General features: G+C 40.1%; 1 protein-coding gene across 1 annotated transcript in view; it reads right to left on the minus strand.

The window, feature by feature from the left end:
- The window catches only part of PCCA (propionyl-CoA carboxylase subunit alpha), a 292537-nt gene that overhangs the window by 6507 nt on the left and 265642 nt on the right, over positions 1-20388 (minus strand). Inside the window, exon 22 of the mRNA XM_055802742.1 lies at positions 9806-9946. Within this exon, the coding sequence (XP_055658717.1) occupies positions 9806-9946 (141 nt within the window). The remainder of the gene's footprint in view (positions 1-9805; positions 9947-20388) is intronic.

The raw sequence follows: 20388 nt of genomic DNA on the forward strand, positions 1-20388 counted from the left end.
AGCTCCACTCATTGTGTTGCAAAGCGACAAATCCTAAAATTAGGCACTTGTATCTCTCTTTTCTCTTTTTCAGTCTTTTGGGCATTGTCCAATTTCTTTCATTCCATAATTACACATATCCTTTTGCCTGTTATTTAGCTGGCAAATGAAAACTGCAGTGATGTGTACAAGTCCTTGCTTTCTAACTTATTTAAGGATTTATCTGGACCATTCTTAACCTTGCATTTTCATCGTATAATTTCTTTCTTTCAGTGGATGGTTTACCACCATCTTTACATTTCAATTTAGAGAGGTCTCAGTGATGACCCCGATCTGTCAAAACAGGCAAATAAAATCAAACAAAAAATCTGATTGATTGGAACCAAGTAAAATAAAAGGGCTTCTTTTTGACTGGAACCAAGTAAAATAAAAGGGCTCCTTTTAAATAAATAAAAAAAGAAACAAAACTAAGATATCTTTCTCACAGAGTTATGCTACAGACATGTATGCTACCTTTACATTGCTTGGAATATCAAAATAAATGAGTGATTAACTGTTAGACCCGCAGTCTGTATTTTGGTAGTTTATTTCTGCATGGCACAGTTTGAAGCAGGTCTCCAGTTTTGTTCTCCGCAGACTGGAAAGGAGAAAGATTTAAAAAAAAAAAAAAAAGAAAGAAAGAAAGAAGAAAAAAAGAAGGGAGAAAATAATCACTGAAGAGGAGGGCACTGAACATCTCGATGTTGCTAAGAGTTCCGATGTGAATTTGGGAACGGTCAACAGCACTGTGTGACTAACCGGGGACTGCGCAGTGGTTGTTTTCTCCGCTGGCTGAAAGGTTACACACAGGACAGGGAACTGTCTCTAGTCATTTCCATTCCAAGCAGCTCGCGACACGGGGTGGAAGTAGAGTTCGAGAAGCAGCAACCCCGCGCCGTTTTCATTGCAGCTACAGGAGGAACACAAAGCCTAACTGCGCTTCCAGATAGGTCTCTTTAAAACTCAGAAACACAAAAAGACAGCGCGCACCCGAGGGCATGGCTGCCATGGGATCTTTGTGAATATGGTACACTTTCCTCAGACTTTTGTGCATCATCTGATAAAGCCTTAACGATTGTGACAGGACGTCTTCAATGTTAGGCTTACAAAATGGTCACAAGCCCCACAAGTCTTTCTGATAAACCCAATCGGCACTGATGTATTTCCCCGCTCTCTGTCTAATTGGTGTAAAGTTTGCAGATCTGAATCCCCTATCTTTTATCCAGCTTGCTGCGTCCTCTCCTTTGACATGAGGTCAGGGTTCACATTCGCATCCGATTATCGAAGTGGCACTCATTAACCGGCAGCCTGCCTTGCACCAAAATGAGTTCGCTGGAAGGGGAACTCGGCCCATTTACTCAGCAGATTTCAGCATTTTAAGGAGGCCTGAATGTCACACAGTATTGCTACGTTTTGAGGAGTTTCAGACATCTCCAGCTGATGATTAATTGTGAGTGATGGGAAATAAAATCCAGTAAAGCCAGCTGCTTGCCATGGTCGGCAAAATTACTATAATGGATATAGGCTGCCAATTTTCCAGTTTTACTGGCAAGTCTTCCAAGTGTAATTAAGGGAAGTTATAAATGATATGGAAATCTATCAAGTCCCATTTATTTTCAGAGGACTCTTTCCCCTGAGACTTTTATCTTCAAGCTTATAGTTTGCTTTGTTGTGCTAATGATTTAAACCACTTCTTATTTCTGATTAAAGCCCCCAATATCCTTCATAAGAAGTTAGATCCACTTTATTCGGAAGGATTTAAAGAAACAGAAACCTCTTTAAAGTTGTGTTTGTTAACTGTGCTGAGCTCTCACTTCCTCTGTGGAGGCATAACAGACTGTCCTCCATCTTAGGCTCCTCGCTACCATCTGGATTTCTGCTTCCCAGAAATTCTGGGGATTGGGAAAGATCTGGTGAGGGGGGAAGAGAGGGGGGAAAAAAGGGAATTAAAAAAAGTAACATTAAAAAAATCCACAAACAACAAAACCTCCATTTCCCTCCAAATCCTAAATACTCCAAAAACAAAAGATCATAGGTGCTGCCTTAGACGCTAGGCACTTAGCACAGGGTGGTGTTGCTCACTAATGTTGTTTGATTTGGAATAAAAGCATGAAAATGATGTGCAAAGGCCTAAAATTGGAGATGTAAAGGATGACTGCACAGTATTCCATTTCTCAATTTCATCCTTCAGAGCCACAAAATGGGGGTGATACAGTTACTGGATGAGATTTACAGTAACAGCTGTGGTCTTCCCACACAAGGGAGGACCTTCTAATGGGCTAAGGTCTGTTTTGAACAGACGGGGAGTAGCAAAACAAGGTTCCCTATTAAGGGTGTGCAGTAATATTCCTGATAAAGAAAATGAGTAGTGGTAGTCAGATTGTTTTAAAAGACCTAAATCTCCTTTCACTGTTAAAAAAAAAAAAAATTTAAAAAAAAAGAGAGGAAAAAAAAAAGCTATTTTAGAAAGCGCTAACTGCTAAACAAAAGACATGTAAATGTAAGGGTTTGGATTTTTCTTTATCTCCTCCCTACAAACTGTAAAGAATGCATAGGAACCAGTGCCAGGGGCATATGGCTTTCTCCTGTGCTGAACATTCATACAAAAGACAGGTTCATCAGTCATTGGAGTATCTGGATAAAAAATTAGCTCCTGATGGATGGTATTTAGAGCTTACCTGCTGCTAGTACATTACCAGAGAAACACAGGTTTTGAAACCCACATGACATTAGAAACTGCAGACCATGAAATACCCCACGTGCAAGCGCACTCATAATGTACGCCAGGTTATACTAAATAAGAAATAAGCTATTTAAACCCTCTGCCTAAAATTGGGCCCGCTGCAAGGAACCCTGGGTCAGCCCTACACAGGCCAATTAATGCACAGCATCTGCTGTATAGAAGCCGTGCATGAAGCACTTCCGAATGATTTCAGCAATTAAAAGAAAACTGTTTCCTGCCTGTTCTGACAGCAACTGTTTCAATGCAAGAGTGAGCACCAAATCATTGTGTGCAGCTGAAAAAATTAAGTCTTTTTTTTTTTTTTTTTTTTTTAATCTTGTGAAAAGGGGGTGGGAGGGATGAAGATTTCTTATGGAATCGGATCATTCTTTTGTTGTCCGACATTCTGTGTTTTTCTGCCAAATTAGACAGAAGGCTCCGAGGGTTTACGGGGCCCTCTACAGTATCACCTTCTGGTGCACTGTGGCTCCCTAAAAAGATGGATCAATATCAACCCTGCTGATTTGCCTACAAAAGTGAAAATCCCTCAATTACATTTTTAAGACCATTATATTTAGAACACAGGTGCTCTGATGCATAACAGTTTTAAGGCTCTTGGAGCTGAAGGGAATAAAAAAACAATGACGGCCCCAAGCACAAACGATCTCAGATTTGGTTAAAAGTGAAGTGAGAATTGGATTTTATTGATGTCTCCTTTCTCAGCTTTGGGAAGACACCAGTAAATATCCTCGCAATTTCCACTATGCTGCGACTTGTGTCCCTGTTGAGCCTTGTAAGTAAGAAGGGACAGTGCAAGACGGTGCTATATGAAATCCAGTTATCCTCTCTTGTCACCTTCTGCAAAATAATTACAAACATTCATCTTCTGTAAAACCACTGAACAGTGAATTAAGTGTGCATTCACTATCTAAAACCCTTATGAAGATCCTGGGATTTTTGTTTGTTTATTTGTTGTTTAAACTTAGTCCATGCTGCTATCATTCCCTTCCCAGATTTTTTTCTTTCTGACTTGTTGGCAATCTGGCAGTGAGCATTCAACAGGAAAACAAATCAAGAGGAATTGGATCAGCAGCAATTGAAATTCCTTGACATTGTCCATTACCATGTAAAATAATTAGTGTAGGTTTTCCCTTCTTTCTAAATTAACTTTGAAACCGGAGCTACAGAGCTGCAAATATAATTAGCAGCAATTAATAGTACTTGACAAATCATTATTAAACTTCTTTTGCCACACTCCTTTAATGAATGAACCCGAAGATCACACATCCCAAATTTTGTGACCTCTGACTAACCAAAGGTCAGCGATGTCCCCCTGACAGCAATCACCACTGGTCATTGCACTCCCACTTATCCAAAACACACTTCCCCAACTGCTTCCCAGATCTCAGCGTGCTGGGGAAGTGATACACAGGCAGAGCACTTCTGGGGGCGACTCTTGTGCTACTCAGCCCCAGACAAGGCTTAGTTTCCATCACACCAATCTGTATCAGTCAACTTTTTCAGTAACAGCTAAAAAGTTGCTTATCATTTGAAAAGGCAAAGCGCGCGCACACACACACACAAAAAAAACCCAAACACAAACCCAAACTATTAATTCTTTTCAAAGGATGGTAGCATTTTTCCCCTAGGAGGAAACTCTGATAATATTGACTATTTGTACCTCATCATCGGAGTAAGATTTCATTCTTAATTACACCATACTAGAACACAAATCTTAAGACTGTGCAATTGTGTAAAAAAAAAAAAAATAGAAGAAAAATCTATTCAAGTCAAATAAAAAAATTACAAAAATATGTTGTGAGTAGCTACTATAGTTAAGGGCTTTTTTAATGTAACCACAATTATTACTTGAAGCCTCGTGTTGTAAGAATGGTGAAATATTCAAATGCTTTTGCTCTTCAAATTTCACAACTGTGAAAACATTTTCATTTCCTGTTTACCAATAATTTCCCCCCCCCAACAAAAATACACCCCAAAAAAATATTTTATACACAGAAACATAAAAACTGCATGAGGCTCGTGACCACATCTGGGCAAGTTTACAAACTCCCTTTAACTGAAAAATACAGTTTCTGTTTGCTCTGAGATTGCTATAGAACAGGAGGGAGGAAAGGAGGTAAAGGGAAAGAAAAAGGAAAAACAACAATAGAAGAAAAAAAATGTTCACACACAAGAAAAAAATATTTAAGAATATCTTACTAAATTATTGATACCATATTCGTCTAAATAAAAAGTGAAACTGTTCCTTAAGCAAATACATTTTTAATATTTTCTTGATTGTTATTTCTCTGTTACAAATTCCAACTAGTGTAAGGATGAGTGTAAGAAAAATTATTTAACTGCTTTTAGATTTTGCGGTCTGAATGGCAAATATGACTTAAAACAACTGGCTGACAGCAACAGGTATCTTTATAACTCCACCTTTTCTTTCACAAGAATGAACAATGCACTAAGAAACAGGATTTCGGAAGCTGTTTGGGTTTGGTTTTTTAGTAGTGAGCATTTCAGCAGTAGAGGTCAAGCAAGACATATGTTTTCCCATAGCAAGAACTTTCTAAGACTCGTGAAATGGAAAATTGTGGAGAATTTATTTTTTTTTTTTAACTACTCTTCTAAAGAATAACAAGAGAAATTGAAGTAACGTGGATGCAACTGACCTGGAAGAGGAATGCAGTTTCAAAGAACTGGAATGCAGCTTAAAACATCTTCCTCGGTTGTTTTTAAAACATGGAATCACTGACAGTAATGTGTTTTGTAAGTTATACAACTAAGAAAACAGCCTTTGAGTTACCAATTTTGAAATTCCTGCGAGATAATTAGCATATATATTAAACAGCTGACATCTTGGTAGAAAAAAAACATTCTATGCAGTATCAATACCCATAGCTACACTAGCATCAATTCGAAATCATAAAAAATTTTGATCTGAGAAAAGTCCATTTAAAGAGAGGTTAGAATAATGATAACTTCCAAACCCTGGGGTAATCGTTCAATTACTGGAAAGAAGAGAGGAAATTTAGAAACTTAGGTCAAATTAACTAACTGCCCTTTTCTTTTGGCCATAGTCCTACAAAGATTCTATAACACTGGGGTGTTTACCCAGAGGTGTTTTACATTTACATATTTATGGCTGGGGGAATCATTAAAGTGATTTAGCCCACCAGCACTGGTGTTAGCTTACTGACCGATTCTTGGATTAATAATGCCACCTGTTCTACCTAATTTAATTAAAAAAGAAAAACAACCAATAGAAATATACAGCTAAAAGAAAAACATATTTGCACTTCTGACAAACAGAAAACTGAAAAAGCAAAACCTTTATTCATAGGTGAAAATATAGCAAAGGCTCCGAGGCAATCAGGACAGTTAGTCTTTTTTTGTTGGAAGCGTTCAGACTACCGAAGTGGGAATCAGCTGTGGGAGCACTTTGGGTGGCTTGCTTTAAAGGGGGCATGACAACACTGCTTTACCCCTTCAACTATTAGGATCTTGGGCTTTCCTTGCTCTTGCAACTCAAATGCACGGAACCTTACATGCACAAAAACCAAGCCAAGCAACTCAAGGCAAAAAGAAATACTTGCAAGTGACTGTTTCCTGCCCTCTAAGTAAAGCAGTGAATTTGTGCAGCTTTAGCAGTTTTTACGGTGCTGTGGTAGTTGTGGTGAGATTAAAACCAAGTGCAGTGCCACCTCCACACTCTGGCATAAAAATACTGCTGTGTGCTAGCAGGGCAGCTTGTGCTGCCATCGGTGTCAGCAGAAACAGAATGACTCCCTTGCCTGGACTCAAAGCCCAGTGGTTTCTCTGGTGCCCCATGGTGCCAAGGGCCAAAAAGTAACTCTCCCCAAACCAAATTTCATCCTAATGCACACACTCATCGTTAACAATTTACTTAGAAAATAAACGTGCAAACACCCTCACCTTTCCTATATAATGTGACTGCGTTATCGTGAGGAACATCAGCTAAATTTAAATCTTCTTTCCCTAAGTAATATTAGCCTTCTTTCCAGCCAGCCAGATTTCAAATTGTTTTGTTGTTTATGTTGCTTTCAGCTTCTGAGTGCCTCCATTGTGTTTCCAGGAATAACTGAGTGACAACTAATTACAGTCTTCTGATCACATGAAGGAAAATAAAGAAAGTAGCTAAAAAAATTTGCAGCATTGCAAGTCCTGCTTCTCTCTACATGACAAACAGCACTTCCCCACTGTTATTAAACCTATAGAACATCTTCGAGACAAAGTAAATTTCTTGTATATGCAGTATCTTGTGGTAAAAATTAATTGAAAACTGCTTATCAGACCAGCTGGATAGAGGATGCTCACACAATCTTCTATGGGGCTTCATCAGACCGAAGTATTTTTCAGCAACAGCAGCCAAATGAGAACACCATGCTTTAAGGAAAAACAATGACACATCGAGTGGAGAAAACTAACGCAAAGATCAGCATTGCCTTCTCATTTGGCTAAGGACACAGAGAGGGACTAACAAACACCATATGCTTTACCTGACCGGGTGTGATGCCCTTTAGCTGAACCACAGGCAATAAACATGAGTTTGCAAGTGTGGCCATTCAGACAAAGATGAGATGTCTCTCTCTAGGAGTTTCTCCACCGTTTGTAAAGTTACACCTGAAGGAGGGGTATGGCAGCCCAGCTCCCCCTGCTACTGCCCGCTCCGAGAGCATCTCTCTGTGAGCTCAGCGCTCTTGCAGGGGCTGTGCTGCGTTAATGTTGTTTAGCATAGACCACAGGTTAGGAGAAAACAATCTCAGAGTAGCTAATAACCAGGCAGCTTTATTGCTGGCAGCAGCAGCAACACCTGAGTAGAAGGATGGACAACTACCTCACATTCACCCATTTTTCAGCTGTGCTGTTTCCACACACCGTGCAAATCTGAGGTGCCAAACCCAGTTGCGAACACAGAACAGGAGCTACATAAATTCCCATTTCTCCAGCATGCTAAAGAAATCGGAGTTTTCCCAAGCAGTGCAACAAAAAGAGCTGTATTTATCAGGGAGCTACAGTTCCCTGCCCATCACGCCTTGAACAGCTGTAGCGAGTGAGCTGGTTACTGACGGACAGCCAAGACATGTAATCTGAATCACACCATCCCACTGCTTATTCAGTGCCGATAGCTGATGCTACCCTCATCTCCCATCCTGCCCTGCTTTTTCTTAACGTTTTGACACTAGTCCTGAAAAGGAAGGATTTAAGTTAAACCCTTTTCAATAACGCAAATGTGTTTTCGCAATTAAAGCCACACAATTAGCATTGACAAGCTCAGGTCAGCAGAACGTAGATTATGCCGTTCAAATGCTCTGCCACTCAGTGCCTCCAGCAAAAAGCTGCAGGAGAGAAGTGTGTGTGTGTGGGGGGGGAAATCTCCACACATTATTTAACAACTTATGCTCTGATGCACTGCACCACTTGTGGATTTGTGGAGGGAGGTTCATTTATTTATTTACTTAAAATCCCTTTGGCTCTGGCCTCCTTCTTCACTGGTTCTGTTCCTTCAAGACAAGAACTGTTCTTCAGGGCAAGAAAAGGCTGGTAACATTTTACAAAATTAACTTGTCAAAAAAATCTTAAATAAATTTTAAAAAGCTCAAGATTCTTGCCTTAAAAATGGTTCCCTTCATTCTTTGCAAAAAATAAAGTATTTGCTTAAGACCTCCCTCACATAGCTACTCGTACTGCCTAGACACAGAAATCACAGATTTCTCTGTCCAAACAATGACATAGTGATTAATTTTAATTGACTACTGCTGGTTTTAAAGGTATAAACAGTGTGTGTGTGCATGTATAGATCACAAAACCAGAAAACTAAGTGTAGAAGCTAAAAGAATTTCTCTCTTGCTCTTTTTTATTCAGCTGCACTTAGTTCTATTTTCTTAGAAATGTCTTTATTTCATTAATCCAAACATTTGCACCTACAGATCTTTAATACTAACATGATGACTCCCTCCTCTCTGTAAGCAGAAAAAAACATATATTCTAAAACCAAAAGTGGCATCATAGCAAGATATAAGCAAACAAATGACTTTACCAGCACGACTGATGACCATCACACTAGGTGCAGTGCTAATTTTGGACTTGAGATCTCGATCCCATTTCCACACCATCTCTTAAGAAAATCTAGGTTTCACTGCCATAGATTACAGAGACTGTGACTAAAGCTTGCTGTTTATATCTAAGTGCCACATACGTGTTTATGGCATCATTTAACTGACAACAGTACTTTTATCTGCACAATCTGATTCAAATATTCCTGTGTCCGCAATGTATGATACAATGTGGTAGAATTTCATACAAAGCTGAGTTCAAGTAGGTGTTTATATGTAACTCTAAACACTGTATTTACATTCGCTTCCAGCTCAATGTGAGGTAAGAAGCACTGGAAAACCCCGGGACAGCCACAGCATGTTTTGTTGCCCTTCTGTATGGCAAGTTTATTCCTTCTGCAGGACAAAAGGATTGCCGTAAGAAGCTGGGAATCCCCAGCATAGAATTCCCAATTCAGGAAATTCATGTGTCTTGCAAAATGCTAACACAAGGACTCTTAAAAAAAAAAACAACAGCGGGTGGGGGGTGGGTGCGTGCAGGGGTGCAGAGAAAGTTAAATATCTTCTGTCCCTTGTGTTTAGTAATATTTTCATAGTTTCAGGGCAGAAAATCAACAATCCCCTCCCACTAGCACTAACAGCATATATATACTTACATATATTTACATGCACATATAAGCACATACAACACAATTTTTTTCCCCGGCCAAGGCATTTGTGAAACAAAACCAAGCTATTTGTAGAGTTTCAGCTGTGGACTTGTACCCAGTTGAAAATTTTCCCTTTAAAGCCAGTTTAATTTGAATTGTTGTTCTTATTAGCTTTTGTAACTCAAATGAAAAGCAGCACACATCCTTCAGCATACTTTATTCTACAGGTGACGTAAAAAACCCAAACTGTGACCTGTAGTTTCAGTTGCACCAAGGAGAAATCTGTGTGGAATATATAATGAAAATGCAGATATATAGATCACATTTCTTACCGTATCCCCAGGCTTGACAGAAACTGCCACCACTGCTCCAGGCATGGGAGATCTCAAAATGCTGGAGGTGTCCTCTGCTGCTTTCTCTGGCATGTACTTGCTCAGCTCTGCAGCAACCTTCGTCAGTATTTGTAATTTGTACTAAAGAATAGGAAGAGGAATGTTTTAGAAAACTGCACCTTGGTGAATTCCATTCCATAACCTGCAATATTTTATGGCATGTTTTTATATACTACTTCTGTTATCTGTTCTTCACAGGAGTGTCTAACAAATCACTGTTTGAAATCTTTTTTCAGAGTTTTATTTTCAGGATGTAGAAAGAAAAATATGCGACCCCAATCCGCAGCAATGATTGCGTGAAAGGAAAGAATCAAGTACAGTAAAGAAGTGCCACGTTCATTTAACAATTGGGGCTAAAGAGGGGAGATACAAATTTAAAAACCAGAAATACCTTTATGCTTATTGCACGTTATGCACATGGATAAGGAAAATTAAGGGCTTCATTTCCAGTGCTGTGCTGAATTGGAAATTGACCTTTTGGGAAAGTCTGCCAGATTTTCAATGACACGATTGGTTTTAAACATTATGTTTACTTTTTAAACATTTTTTATTATGTATTCAACATCTGAAGTCAATAACTTGCTTAGATTTTGCGATTAAAACATATTAACCCATTTCAATTCCAGTTTTTCATGCGCAGACGGAATGATGGAGCGTTGTGGTTGTATTGGACACACTTTATCTGTAATAAAAACGGTTCAGCAGCTGTTATCTACCTTGAGAAAAAAGAATGTTTTCTCTAGTTGTATAGCAATTAGAAATGGAAGAGAATATGATGACTCTCAAGCGTCTGCGAGCACCGCTTTGAACAAAACCTTTCGGAAAACATGTATGAGCATTCACTAATCGCAGCTGCGGGCTTTCGGTTTTCAAAAACTTGTGATCACTGACAAATAATTCATTGCACCGACACAGATGGCCTTCACCTTCGTCCCAGTGCACTTGACAATGAATGCAAAAAGCCAGTAGATGGCAGCCGGTCTCTGCGTGAAACTCCTGCCTCACCCAGGCCAACTGTGTGAAGACCAGCACCGCACTTCATCAATAATTTAAACAAAGGTTTTAATAATCAGCATTGGAGGAACGGCATTTACAATTCAAATGTGTATTTTGCTGATGTAAAGTTCAACACCTTGCTTCGAACAGTATGTTTTCCTCCAAAACAATTAGCTATTGTTTTATTAACAATTAAATGTCTTTACTTTTCATTTTTACACAGACAGAAAAAATCCGATATCCTTATGGTGAAGGTAAAGGGGGACTCTACCTTCTGCTTCTGTAGAGAGCAGAGCAAGGTACTTAGAAATACATGCAAAAGGCGATTAACTCTGCAATGACATCTTTAAAAAGCAGCTTTCAAAGCCAAATTAAAACAACGCAACAGAGGATTATCATCCTCCATAAATGGCGTTTGGACACGCCGGGTTACGTGCAACGAACAGTGCAGCCATTCAGTTAGAAATACCTGCTTCTAACCAGAAATACAAGCAAATGGTTACACGAACCAAACCCCTGCCACTGCCACCCCAGTAAATGTAATAAAATGCCACAACCAATGTTCCCTGAAGCTGTAAGGGGAACCCAAAGCTTTGAGAACCCATTCCCAGACACATGCCTTGGTTACAACCGATATGGCACAGGGAAACCTGCACCATTTTGTATGCAAAAAGCTGCTCTAACTCCAAGCCTCCTGCAGGCATCATCATGACAATTAAGGCTGTGGCACACACATCTCCAACCCAAAATACAGCGAGTTCTCTCCCTGCACAAGCAACTACATTCAATGCAGCGTGCCCCTTGCAGTTTCTTTTTCTAAAAGTAAAGTGTGTGTGTGTGCACGCACGCATATGCGTGCACGTATGCACAATTGCATGTATGCTGTAAGGAGAGGGGAGGCGATGCCTATAGGAGATTTGATGACATAAGTTGCAAATAGAATTGCAGCAGTGTGACAAGTCAAATAATAACATCTTATGCATGTTTCTTTACTCTTGAGTGTCTGTTTTGCAATCAAGACATACAAGTGTCTGCCAGTTTCTGAAGGATATGATCCTTAAGTGAAATTACTGTGCAAATAAAAGCTTTTTACTCCTATTAAAATTCATCTGAGTCATAAGTGGCAAGGCAAAAAAGCTTGTAGAGTGTATTCTGCTGTCAATCTAATAAACATTCTGTGCAGAGGGACTATTTATCAAAGATAAATTGTACTTAAAAGTCCTTCATTAAATCTATGGGGGGGAATATAATTACACCAAATTGCACAGTTTCAGTATCCATGGTTAGTGTCTTCTTTGTACTCAGAGTTCGAAAATAAAAAAAAACCAAAAAAAAGGAAGAACACAGAAATAAGTTAGATTTGTGGACTGTATTGTTGCCTCTTGCAAGAGACTATTTTGACATGATTTCAAAGGATTAGGTTTAGATGCCATTTCATTTTTTAAGCCACATGTAACACTTCTGAGCTGCCCAATTTCAAAATTGAAGTGAAAGCTAGACCTTCTGCATCCATCTAGGCTGCAATATTTCGCAGGGACTGAAACACAGAATTCCCTAAGCACTCCACAACATACAGCAGTGGGGGAAAAAAAGATGTTCCTCTGTATGCTGCACTTTAAAGCTCAGTTCTCCACACCAAGTTAAAATATCCCTAGCAAACATTGTTTTTACTATCTTTATAATTTTGGTATCTTTTAGATTCCTTTCTCTGCAGGACTCCTGCTTTGCTTGGAGTGAGATGTAAGAGTCAGTACTCTCAAAGCTTTAAAACGCTGGTCTTTGTTATTGATGAACTGTTCCTTTTCCTTTTGTATTTGTTTATTGTTCTTTAGTCTGTTTGGGGGATAAGCAAGTTACTGTAATCAAAAAGTAAAAAATATCAACAGTAAACTTCTGGGGAAAGGCCTTTTTTGGCACAGTTGGTTCACAAATGACCTTTTCAGAATATAAAAAGACAAAGTTGCAAAGAAAGGTTCCATCTTTAAGATTACCTTTGATGTATTTCTGCTGCTGGCTGGACCCCACTAAATACCCACAGAAATGTCCCTTTGTAAGGCTGTTTCTTGTCTCTTGGGGATGAGCTGGGTGTGTGTATGTGTGTGTGTGCGCGCGCACAGGGGGGCTGTTCACCTAACCCAGGTGCAGCCAAAGCCTCAACACCCTCTGGAAGACTACCTCAAACAACACCTGCCAGTGCTGCTGCTGCAATGAAGACAATTCAGAATACCCTGTATTTTTTCATTACATGATTAACACAGCTGCTACGCCTTTGATTTAGTGAGGACAATGCTGAACATACAAAGCAGAAGTTTCCATGTGCAGACGAGGTTCAGGTTTTCTTCCTTTATCCTCAGGAGGAGGAGATGGGAGAAAGAAGGGGTGTAAATTGGGGTAGGCTGTAAAGTTTGGGTTAGGAATAGGGACCAGAAGGTTTCCACTGGCCTAAACCAGAAGAAACATCTGTTGGAGTCATAAATAGATTGCGGGTGGACTCTCAGAGCAAGGAAACCTGCTAGCCATCAGATCTGCACTGATGAGTAGTTGTCACCAGCCACTGCTCCACGCTGCAGGGTTTCAAAGCCTAATTCTGCCAGCCAACGTCAAGTCAATAAAGAGGTACCCAAAAGGAGCTGTACAGCTTTTGATGGCACAGAAAACAGGTGTTTCTTTTCCACAAGACGGTTGGAGTCCACAATTAGTTGACAAAAACTATAGCAGGGAAAAGTGATGGTACTGAATATTTTTCTAAGGGTAACAATATCCAGTCCTGCCTCCCCACCAAATGAACTGGATGTTTATGTAATGCAAAACTACTTCTTACAACCAAATCTCCATGACAAAAAAGAAGAAAACAAAAAGGTGTAATAATAGCAGTGCAATGGAGTAATGGGGGGAAAAGAAAGCAAACACAGTGAAAATTATACCTTGGGTTTTGTAGATATATACTGTACTGATTCCCCAAGTCAGCAGACTGGCTGCTACAAAAAAGGCGGCCAGGGCACATCTGACCCCATCTTTGTTTAAAAACAAATTCTGTAGTTTGCACAGATGTGGTTCTCTTTCCGTGTACAACAGAATATTGTAAACCTTCAGTAAAACGCTCAAAACTGCACTCTGTTACATCTCACATTAGTTTATTAAATATGATCTTCCCTGTACACCTGAAACGTCTCCAGAAGCTGTAAATGTTCCAACTCCACTGGAGATTTTATAGAGCAATCACTACCCATATGTTACTTATGGCAGTGTTTGGACTGCTGACCAGATGTGGATTTTCAGTATGCTTTACCTAAATGTTCAGCCATTTTTTTCAAACGTCTGTCATTCTTCTGGTCAGAAGGGTGAAAATCTCATGTTGCTCAGATTTCAGTAGAGAAACTGTCTACTGTGCATCTTCAGCATTTTCACTAACCTTGCAGTCTCATTTTTGGTATCAGTGAAATTTATTAACTGTGATCACATCATTTCCTTTCAACATTCCTAATCTGCACCCTGCCTCAAGTCACTTAGCTGTTGTCACCTGCGGTTTGACGTCATACATTCACAAGGAGTATGTTATTCGGTATTCATTCAAAGCAAGACTAAGCAACGTTCCAATGCTGAACACAACGAGCATGCTGCCTTTTTTGTTAACCGAAGTACGTTTAACATCGGGACCATACCCTTGCTTAGATTACCACAGCATCGAAACAGGAAAGCGATATACTCATTCCATATTACTCGAAGGTGCCAGGCACCACCTTCTTTCAGAGTCAAGGATTTCTCACTCAACAAGATGATAAATGACAGTTTGCAAATCACAGAGGCTTTTTTCCAAGCTCCGAGTTCTAGAGCTAATTTACTTCCAAGGGTGGTAGTGAGGACTGGCATTAACACCTGCACAAAATAACAGCACTTTCGGTCTAATGGAGGAGCAAACACTCAACACGCTAACAGAGACGGTTAAAAACCCCAACAAATAAACAGAACAGAACAGCCACAAAAATCATGAGCCTTCAGTAGCAGCCAAAGGGAAAGACAAAAGAGAGGCGCCTCACCACCACGGATACACGCTCCAGCAGCAGAAACTTAATTAGAATTGTAATTCAGCCACATTTCCCACTTCCCATTCCTTGTGTGATACATAATTAACACTCCAGAGAAACCTAACAAGGGTTAAAGCCATGCAAAAACATATTCCCTCCACTTCAGACTAAGGCTGAACAGGCAGAATCAAAAACGTACAGGCTGAAAGCTTGGAGATGTCCTTCTCTTGGAGCTAGCATGCAGCCGAGCAAGGTGAAATGAGCAGGGAGCAGGGAGGGAGCCGTGCGAGCAGAGGAGCCTGCTACAGCTGCAGTCGCTGGAGCAGCCTGTTAGCATAATGCTTTGACAACTCCATCAGCGCAGTCTCAAGGTAGCTGTCAATCAGGATGCATCATTTAATACAACAGCACACTAAGGATTTTCTCCTACAACCCACATGACAGCGTATCTACAGCTCTATTTATATCCGCGCCCAGTTGTGTTTACAACGCTGTTGTAATTAGAAAAGATGCAACAGGCAGCAATATTATTCAGATTTCCATTTTGCCATGCTGCCATGTAAAGTGCGATCTTGCTTCACAGAGTCATGCTAAATGACAAAAGCGCTATTTTCTTCAGTCTCAGTGCTCAGACAGCACTTCATTTGCAGCTATCTATAATTAGATTAATGGTGTAGTGCCGTACAAAGCAGGCCCACTTCACATCAGATAGCATATGAATTAGGACAAACACTTATTCCAATTCCAGGCAGAGAAAGCAGTGACTGGGGTATTTAGCATACCCTTTATGGTGGAATGAGATGTTAATTGTGTACCATTACCTCTAAACTGCTTGCTTGTTGTATAAATCACTGTGCTAATTGATGCAGAGATAGAAACGTAGCCACAGGCAAGAAAGCAACGGAATGAGAGCTGAAGATGGTGGATAAAGGATTATCAAGTAAAACCATATGGAGATGAGATTCCTTTGAAACCTGCCCACAAGCAGTACTACCATGAACTACAGGGGGAAAAGTGCGGCACTGCACTGACGCTTTAGAAAAAAGATGTATTTTACATCACAGTTTCAGAACAGAATCTTAGTAGCGAAACCAAGCCCAGCAGAAAACTGAAGAATACACGTGGGTAATGATCCTCCACACACACTTCCAAAAGACAAGTAGTAGCAGGCTAAGCATGCCCTGGGAATAGGCATCGTGCTGCCCGGATTTTGGGAGCCTGAGTTAGTAAGTAACGCTCGTAAACTATCCAAAGCAAACTATTCCCCTGACCCATCTGCAGACTAGAAATGCAAGCTCTTTAAAACAGAAAACGTGTCTGTGCTAAAAAAACAAACAAACAAACAACAAGACATTCAAGTGGCTACTGATAAATTAAATATCCCCAAATAAGGAGGAAAAAGGGAAGCAGCTTTACACACCTGTAGTAACAACTACAGATGTTCTATAGCCCATGCATATACAGAGACAAGAAAACCCGTGAAAAACCTCCCTCCACAAACAGTGCAAGCAGGAGTGGAGAATCTCTCAGAAGTAACAAGTAGCTGTGCCAGCACCAGGACTAACCAAGCCTGCTTTCTCACTGATGGGGTTTCTAGTTGTTTGTCATCTCTAGAACAGCCTCACAGTCTCGGGGGCATTTGTAACCGCACCCCGCAGTGTAGATTCCCTCACCTTAAATAAACTGTGAGTTTGACCAAACACTCTGCCCACACTCCCTACCACACGGAGTTCCTCCTCCAACCAGACACCTTCTATTCACAAAATGGGTTGGACAAAAAGCTTTTAGGAGCATTCCCCCTCTGCTACATTTGGCTGAAGTCAATCGAGTCAAAGTTACTGAGAAGCCAGGGGACAAACACAGAAGGAACCTCCGGCGTGCCTGCCTCAGCCTTGGTGTCCTGGCAAAGGTGGCTAAAACCAGCATTAGAAAAGGAAGAGGTGCTAGAAAACCACCTTGAGCACCACATTCAAGGACAAGCCAGCTGGGTGACATGCTCACCTTCCAGCCATGCCCCTCTCCCTACAGACACTACAAATCTGTTTGGCATAACTTACTCTGCAGAAGAGCGGCTCTAGTGATACATACTGGAGCCAATGTCACTGCAACTCTAATCATCTCCTCTCTGCCCCCAAATTAATATATAAACTTTTTTTAAAAACTTCTTGTTCAGAAAACTCGGCTAAATTTGTACACTGCTAAGACTTAGCTTCATACTTTGATCACTAACAAAATGCCAAAACGAAAGGCTAGCAACTAAAATACTACTCAACATCCTGTTCTAAGAAAATAGATTTCCCTCACTCACAACAGGATACTTAAGAGCAAATGCTGACTTTCAGTCAGGAGCCCTAAGATCTTTTAGCACAGTGAAATAAACTTCCAAAAAATACAAGGTATCTTCCCCTCGAGTGTCCAATTCCCCTTACTCTTCAGTGTTTGATACCGCCTTAGCTTAAAAGAGCAAAGAGAATGCATTATAGCTACTAGGTATCTCACTGTCCTAAGGTTCATTAGAAAGAGTGAGATGCTGAATTTTCCAACCTTTTTTAAATTTTCTCGTGGAACTAATCGTTTTTCCTACTAATGGCAGCTAATTATTACTGGGGTGGGTGGGTTAAGTGCTGCAGTAGTGGTTATCAGCCTCAGTTCCCAAAGAAATATACATAAATACATATGTATATGTCTATCCATGTATACAAGGGGGGCTTAGGGGTGGACAGTTACCCATTCCAAACAAGCAGTACTAATGTACAAATTACTGCTTGCTACAAAATCAAGTGAATAGCAGAAGACAATCACATATTGGTTGACGAAGTGCTTCAATTACCTTGAGAGGAACCTTTAAATTATTTCCAACACAATGCTCCAAACAGGAGCCAGCAGAGAGATGTTACAGACAGCATTCACTGTTTTGAAATGACAGTAGAGTTCAACAGCTAGATTTTGGTCACCAGGCATACAAAGCCTGTGAATTATCCTCCTTTATCACTGAAGCTTACAGAGTTATATCTGGCCAACCAAAGGGACCTATGAAATAGAAACAAATGGCAGTAGAAAAAAAACCCTGTGCTGACGACTTTGAAATAACACCTCCCAAGTGTGCAGCTAGTTGACATAAATGGAAACGCATTGAGGAAAAGAGCTGTGAAGCTGTGTAACAGTCCTGCTCCTAATCATTAATCACTTTTTTTAGACCATTTAAACTAGCCCATTAGAGCCTGCAGCAAAACGCCAACACTCCCATCACTTGCATGTCAGCAGTGCTGGTGTTAACAGGAGAAAATATATGGTTTCTATGACTGTGCCCCAGTTCTACAGCATTTGCTACCTTTAATTGAAAAAGGCAGTTAAACACAAGGTAAATCATTCAGTTAGCTAAGCTGTTTAATAACACATAATTGATAATGTCAATATGTTACAGTGACATAATGCATCACTTTCATCACTCTCATGCTTCAAATATGGTCAGCTTATGCTTCAAACATTTACTTTATATCTGCCATTTAATGAAAAAGTCAGGAGAACCGCCTTGCGTACCACATGTAGATTATACGTATGACGCACACTTACTGCCTCAACTCATCTGCGGGTTAGATAGAAACAGGTTCCTGCCACAACACTTGCAACTTTGTGAAAATGGCTTAGTTATGTCATTAGCAACTTGCTTTTTTGTTTCAAAACACCAGAATCTCCTACTGAAATAACATATATTTCTCTGATAAATACTGTTGAAGAAATACATGAAAAAATCTGCAGAAGAAAAAGCAACTACTTGTTTTCTGAAATGTGCCCCACCCCTGCAGGCTTTTGCTTATTTTTTCACATGTAACCAGGCCAAACGTAGCCATCAGGACTCGTTGTTAGTATAGGGTAAATCACATGCCTAAGTGTTTACAAAATCAAACCCCCTAAATATGGAATATGATCTGGAATAGGAAAAAACGTATCTAATCAGCTACGTACAAACAGCATGGTCAAACATAACTAACCCCATTATACAATACAGTGGCTTTTAACACATAGTAATAATAAAAAACCTCAAAATATTTTACTTCTACAAGAATTTTAAATGGGCAAGAACACCCGAACTGCTTATTATATAACAATGAAAACGTAACCACTGACAAGATCCATGTAATTCTCTCTTCATCATGTAGCAGAGAACAAGCAGATGGCTGCAAAATGGGACAGGTTTTTGGTTTTGTTTTTTTAAAAAAATACATTCCCCCTCAAAAAAAATCCCACAAACAAACAAAACAAAAACCCACAAAAAACAACCCCCCCCCCAAAAAAAAGGTGCAATCAACTTTCAGTGACCACTGTTATAAGATGCATGCAGGAAAAGAAAGTGATGGAGCAGACCCAGTGGCAGCAGGCAAGACAAAGTGTGTTGCCACTTGGAACCTCCATTACCTACATCTAACGAATATTTGTTTGCCCTGAGATTTCAATTGTATCACAGACAAAATGGCTAGGAAGGCTCAGTATTCTGAAAACTAAAATATGCTGCCTCATTAGTAGCCGCTTGCCCTCCTGTTCTTATAACTGGAAAGCAGCTGTAGGTAGTGGTAATGATATCGCTACGACCAAGACTTTGAACATCTTTCAGGGAGAAGTTTGGTTCAACTGTCCTGGAGTTCCCTGTCTGAGAAAAGTTACGCAGATGTCCAACTAATAAAGTTTGCAATGAACTGCACTAGCCACAGGTGACTACCAGGTTGTTTGTATGTCTTGCTAAGTAAGGTAACTTGTGAGAGTAATGGATTCTCACAACCATAGAAAAGCAAGTCTATTGATAATGAACTGCACAGGGCTCGCAAAAGCAACCTGTAGAGTTTGGTTTGACTAGAGACCAAGGAAACGACTTGTAAAAGGGAAAAGCCAAAAATGACATGTAGAACTATAGTACCAATTATATAGCACCCCAACATCTGCAGGACACTTACTGCTTTTTCAGCCTGGTTCATTTTGGTTAACTACAAATTCCAAGTTATTCAGTAAGTTCAGTAAGAAAGTACTTCTTGAAAAGCACTGTCTCATTTGGGGCAAAACACATCCCCCTCCGGAAAAAAAAACAACAACCCACAACTACTGAGTACAATTGATTTACAGAAATGTCAAGCAAATGCCACTTAATTTCTAGACATCAATGTTTTTCCCGCTCTGGGTGGCCAGGGAATAACAAATGTTTGACTCCTCTTCCCTTCAAGCTCAGCACTACTTTTGGCACTCAAACGGATGAAAAAGCAGAACACAGAAGCCTTCCATTCACTGAGAGGCTACCTGCAACCACACAGAACATTTAGCTAGGTCTTATTTTCCACTGACTGTGAAAATGGTTTTAGTCTGCATGTTTCATAGGGAGAAAATTGCAGAGCAAACTGCATTCTTTCACAGCTTACAAAGTTTTCTAATGGTTGGGCAAGCACTGGTTAGAGCTTGATCTGTTAATTTGCCTTGGAGTGCTTCCAAATACTACTTGGTAAGCCACAGCATCTT

Source organism: Falco peregrinus, chromosome 4 (genome assembly GCF_023634155.1).
Source record: "Falco peregrinus isolate bFalPer1 chromosome 4, bFalPer1.pri, whole genome shotgun sequence".
NCBI classification, from domain to species: domain Eukaryota; kingdom Metazoa; phylum Chordata; class Aves; order Falconiformes; family Falconidae; genus Falco; species Falco peregrinus.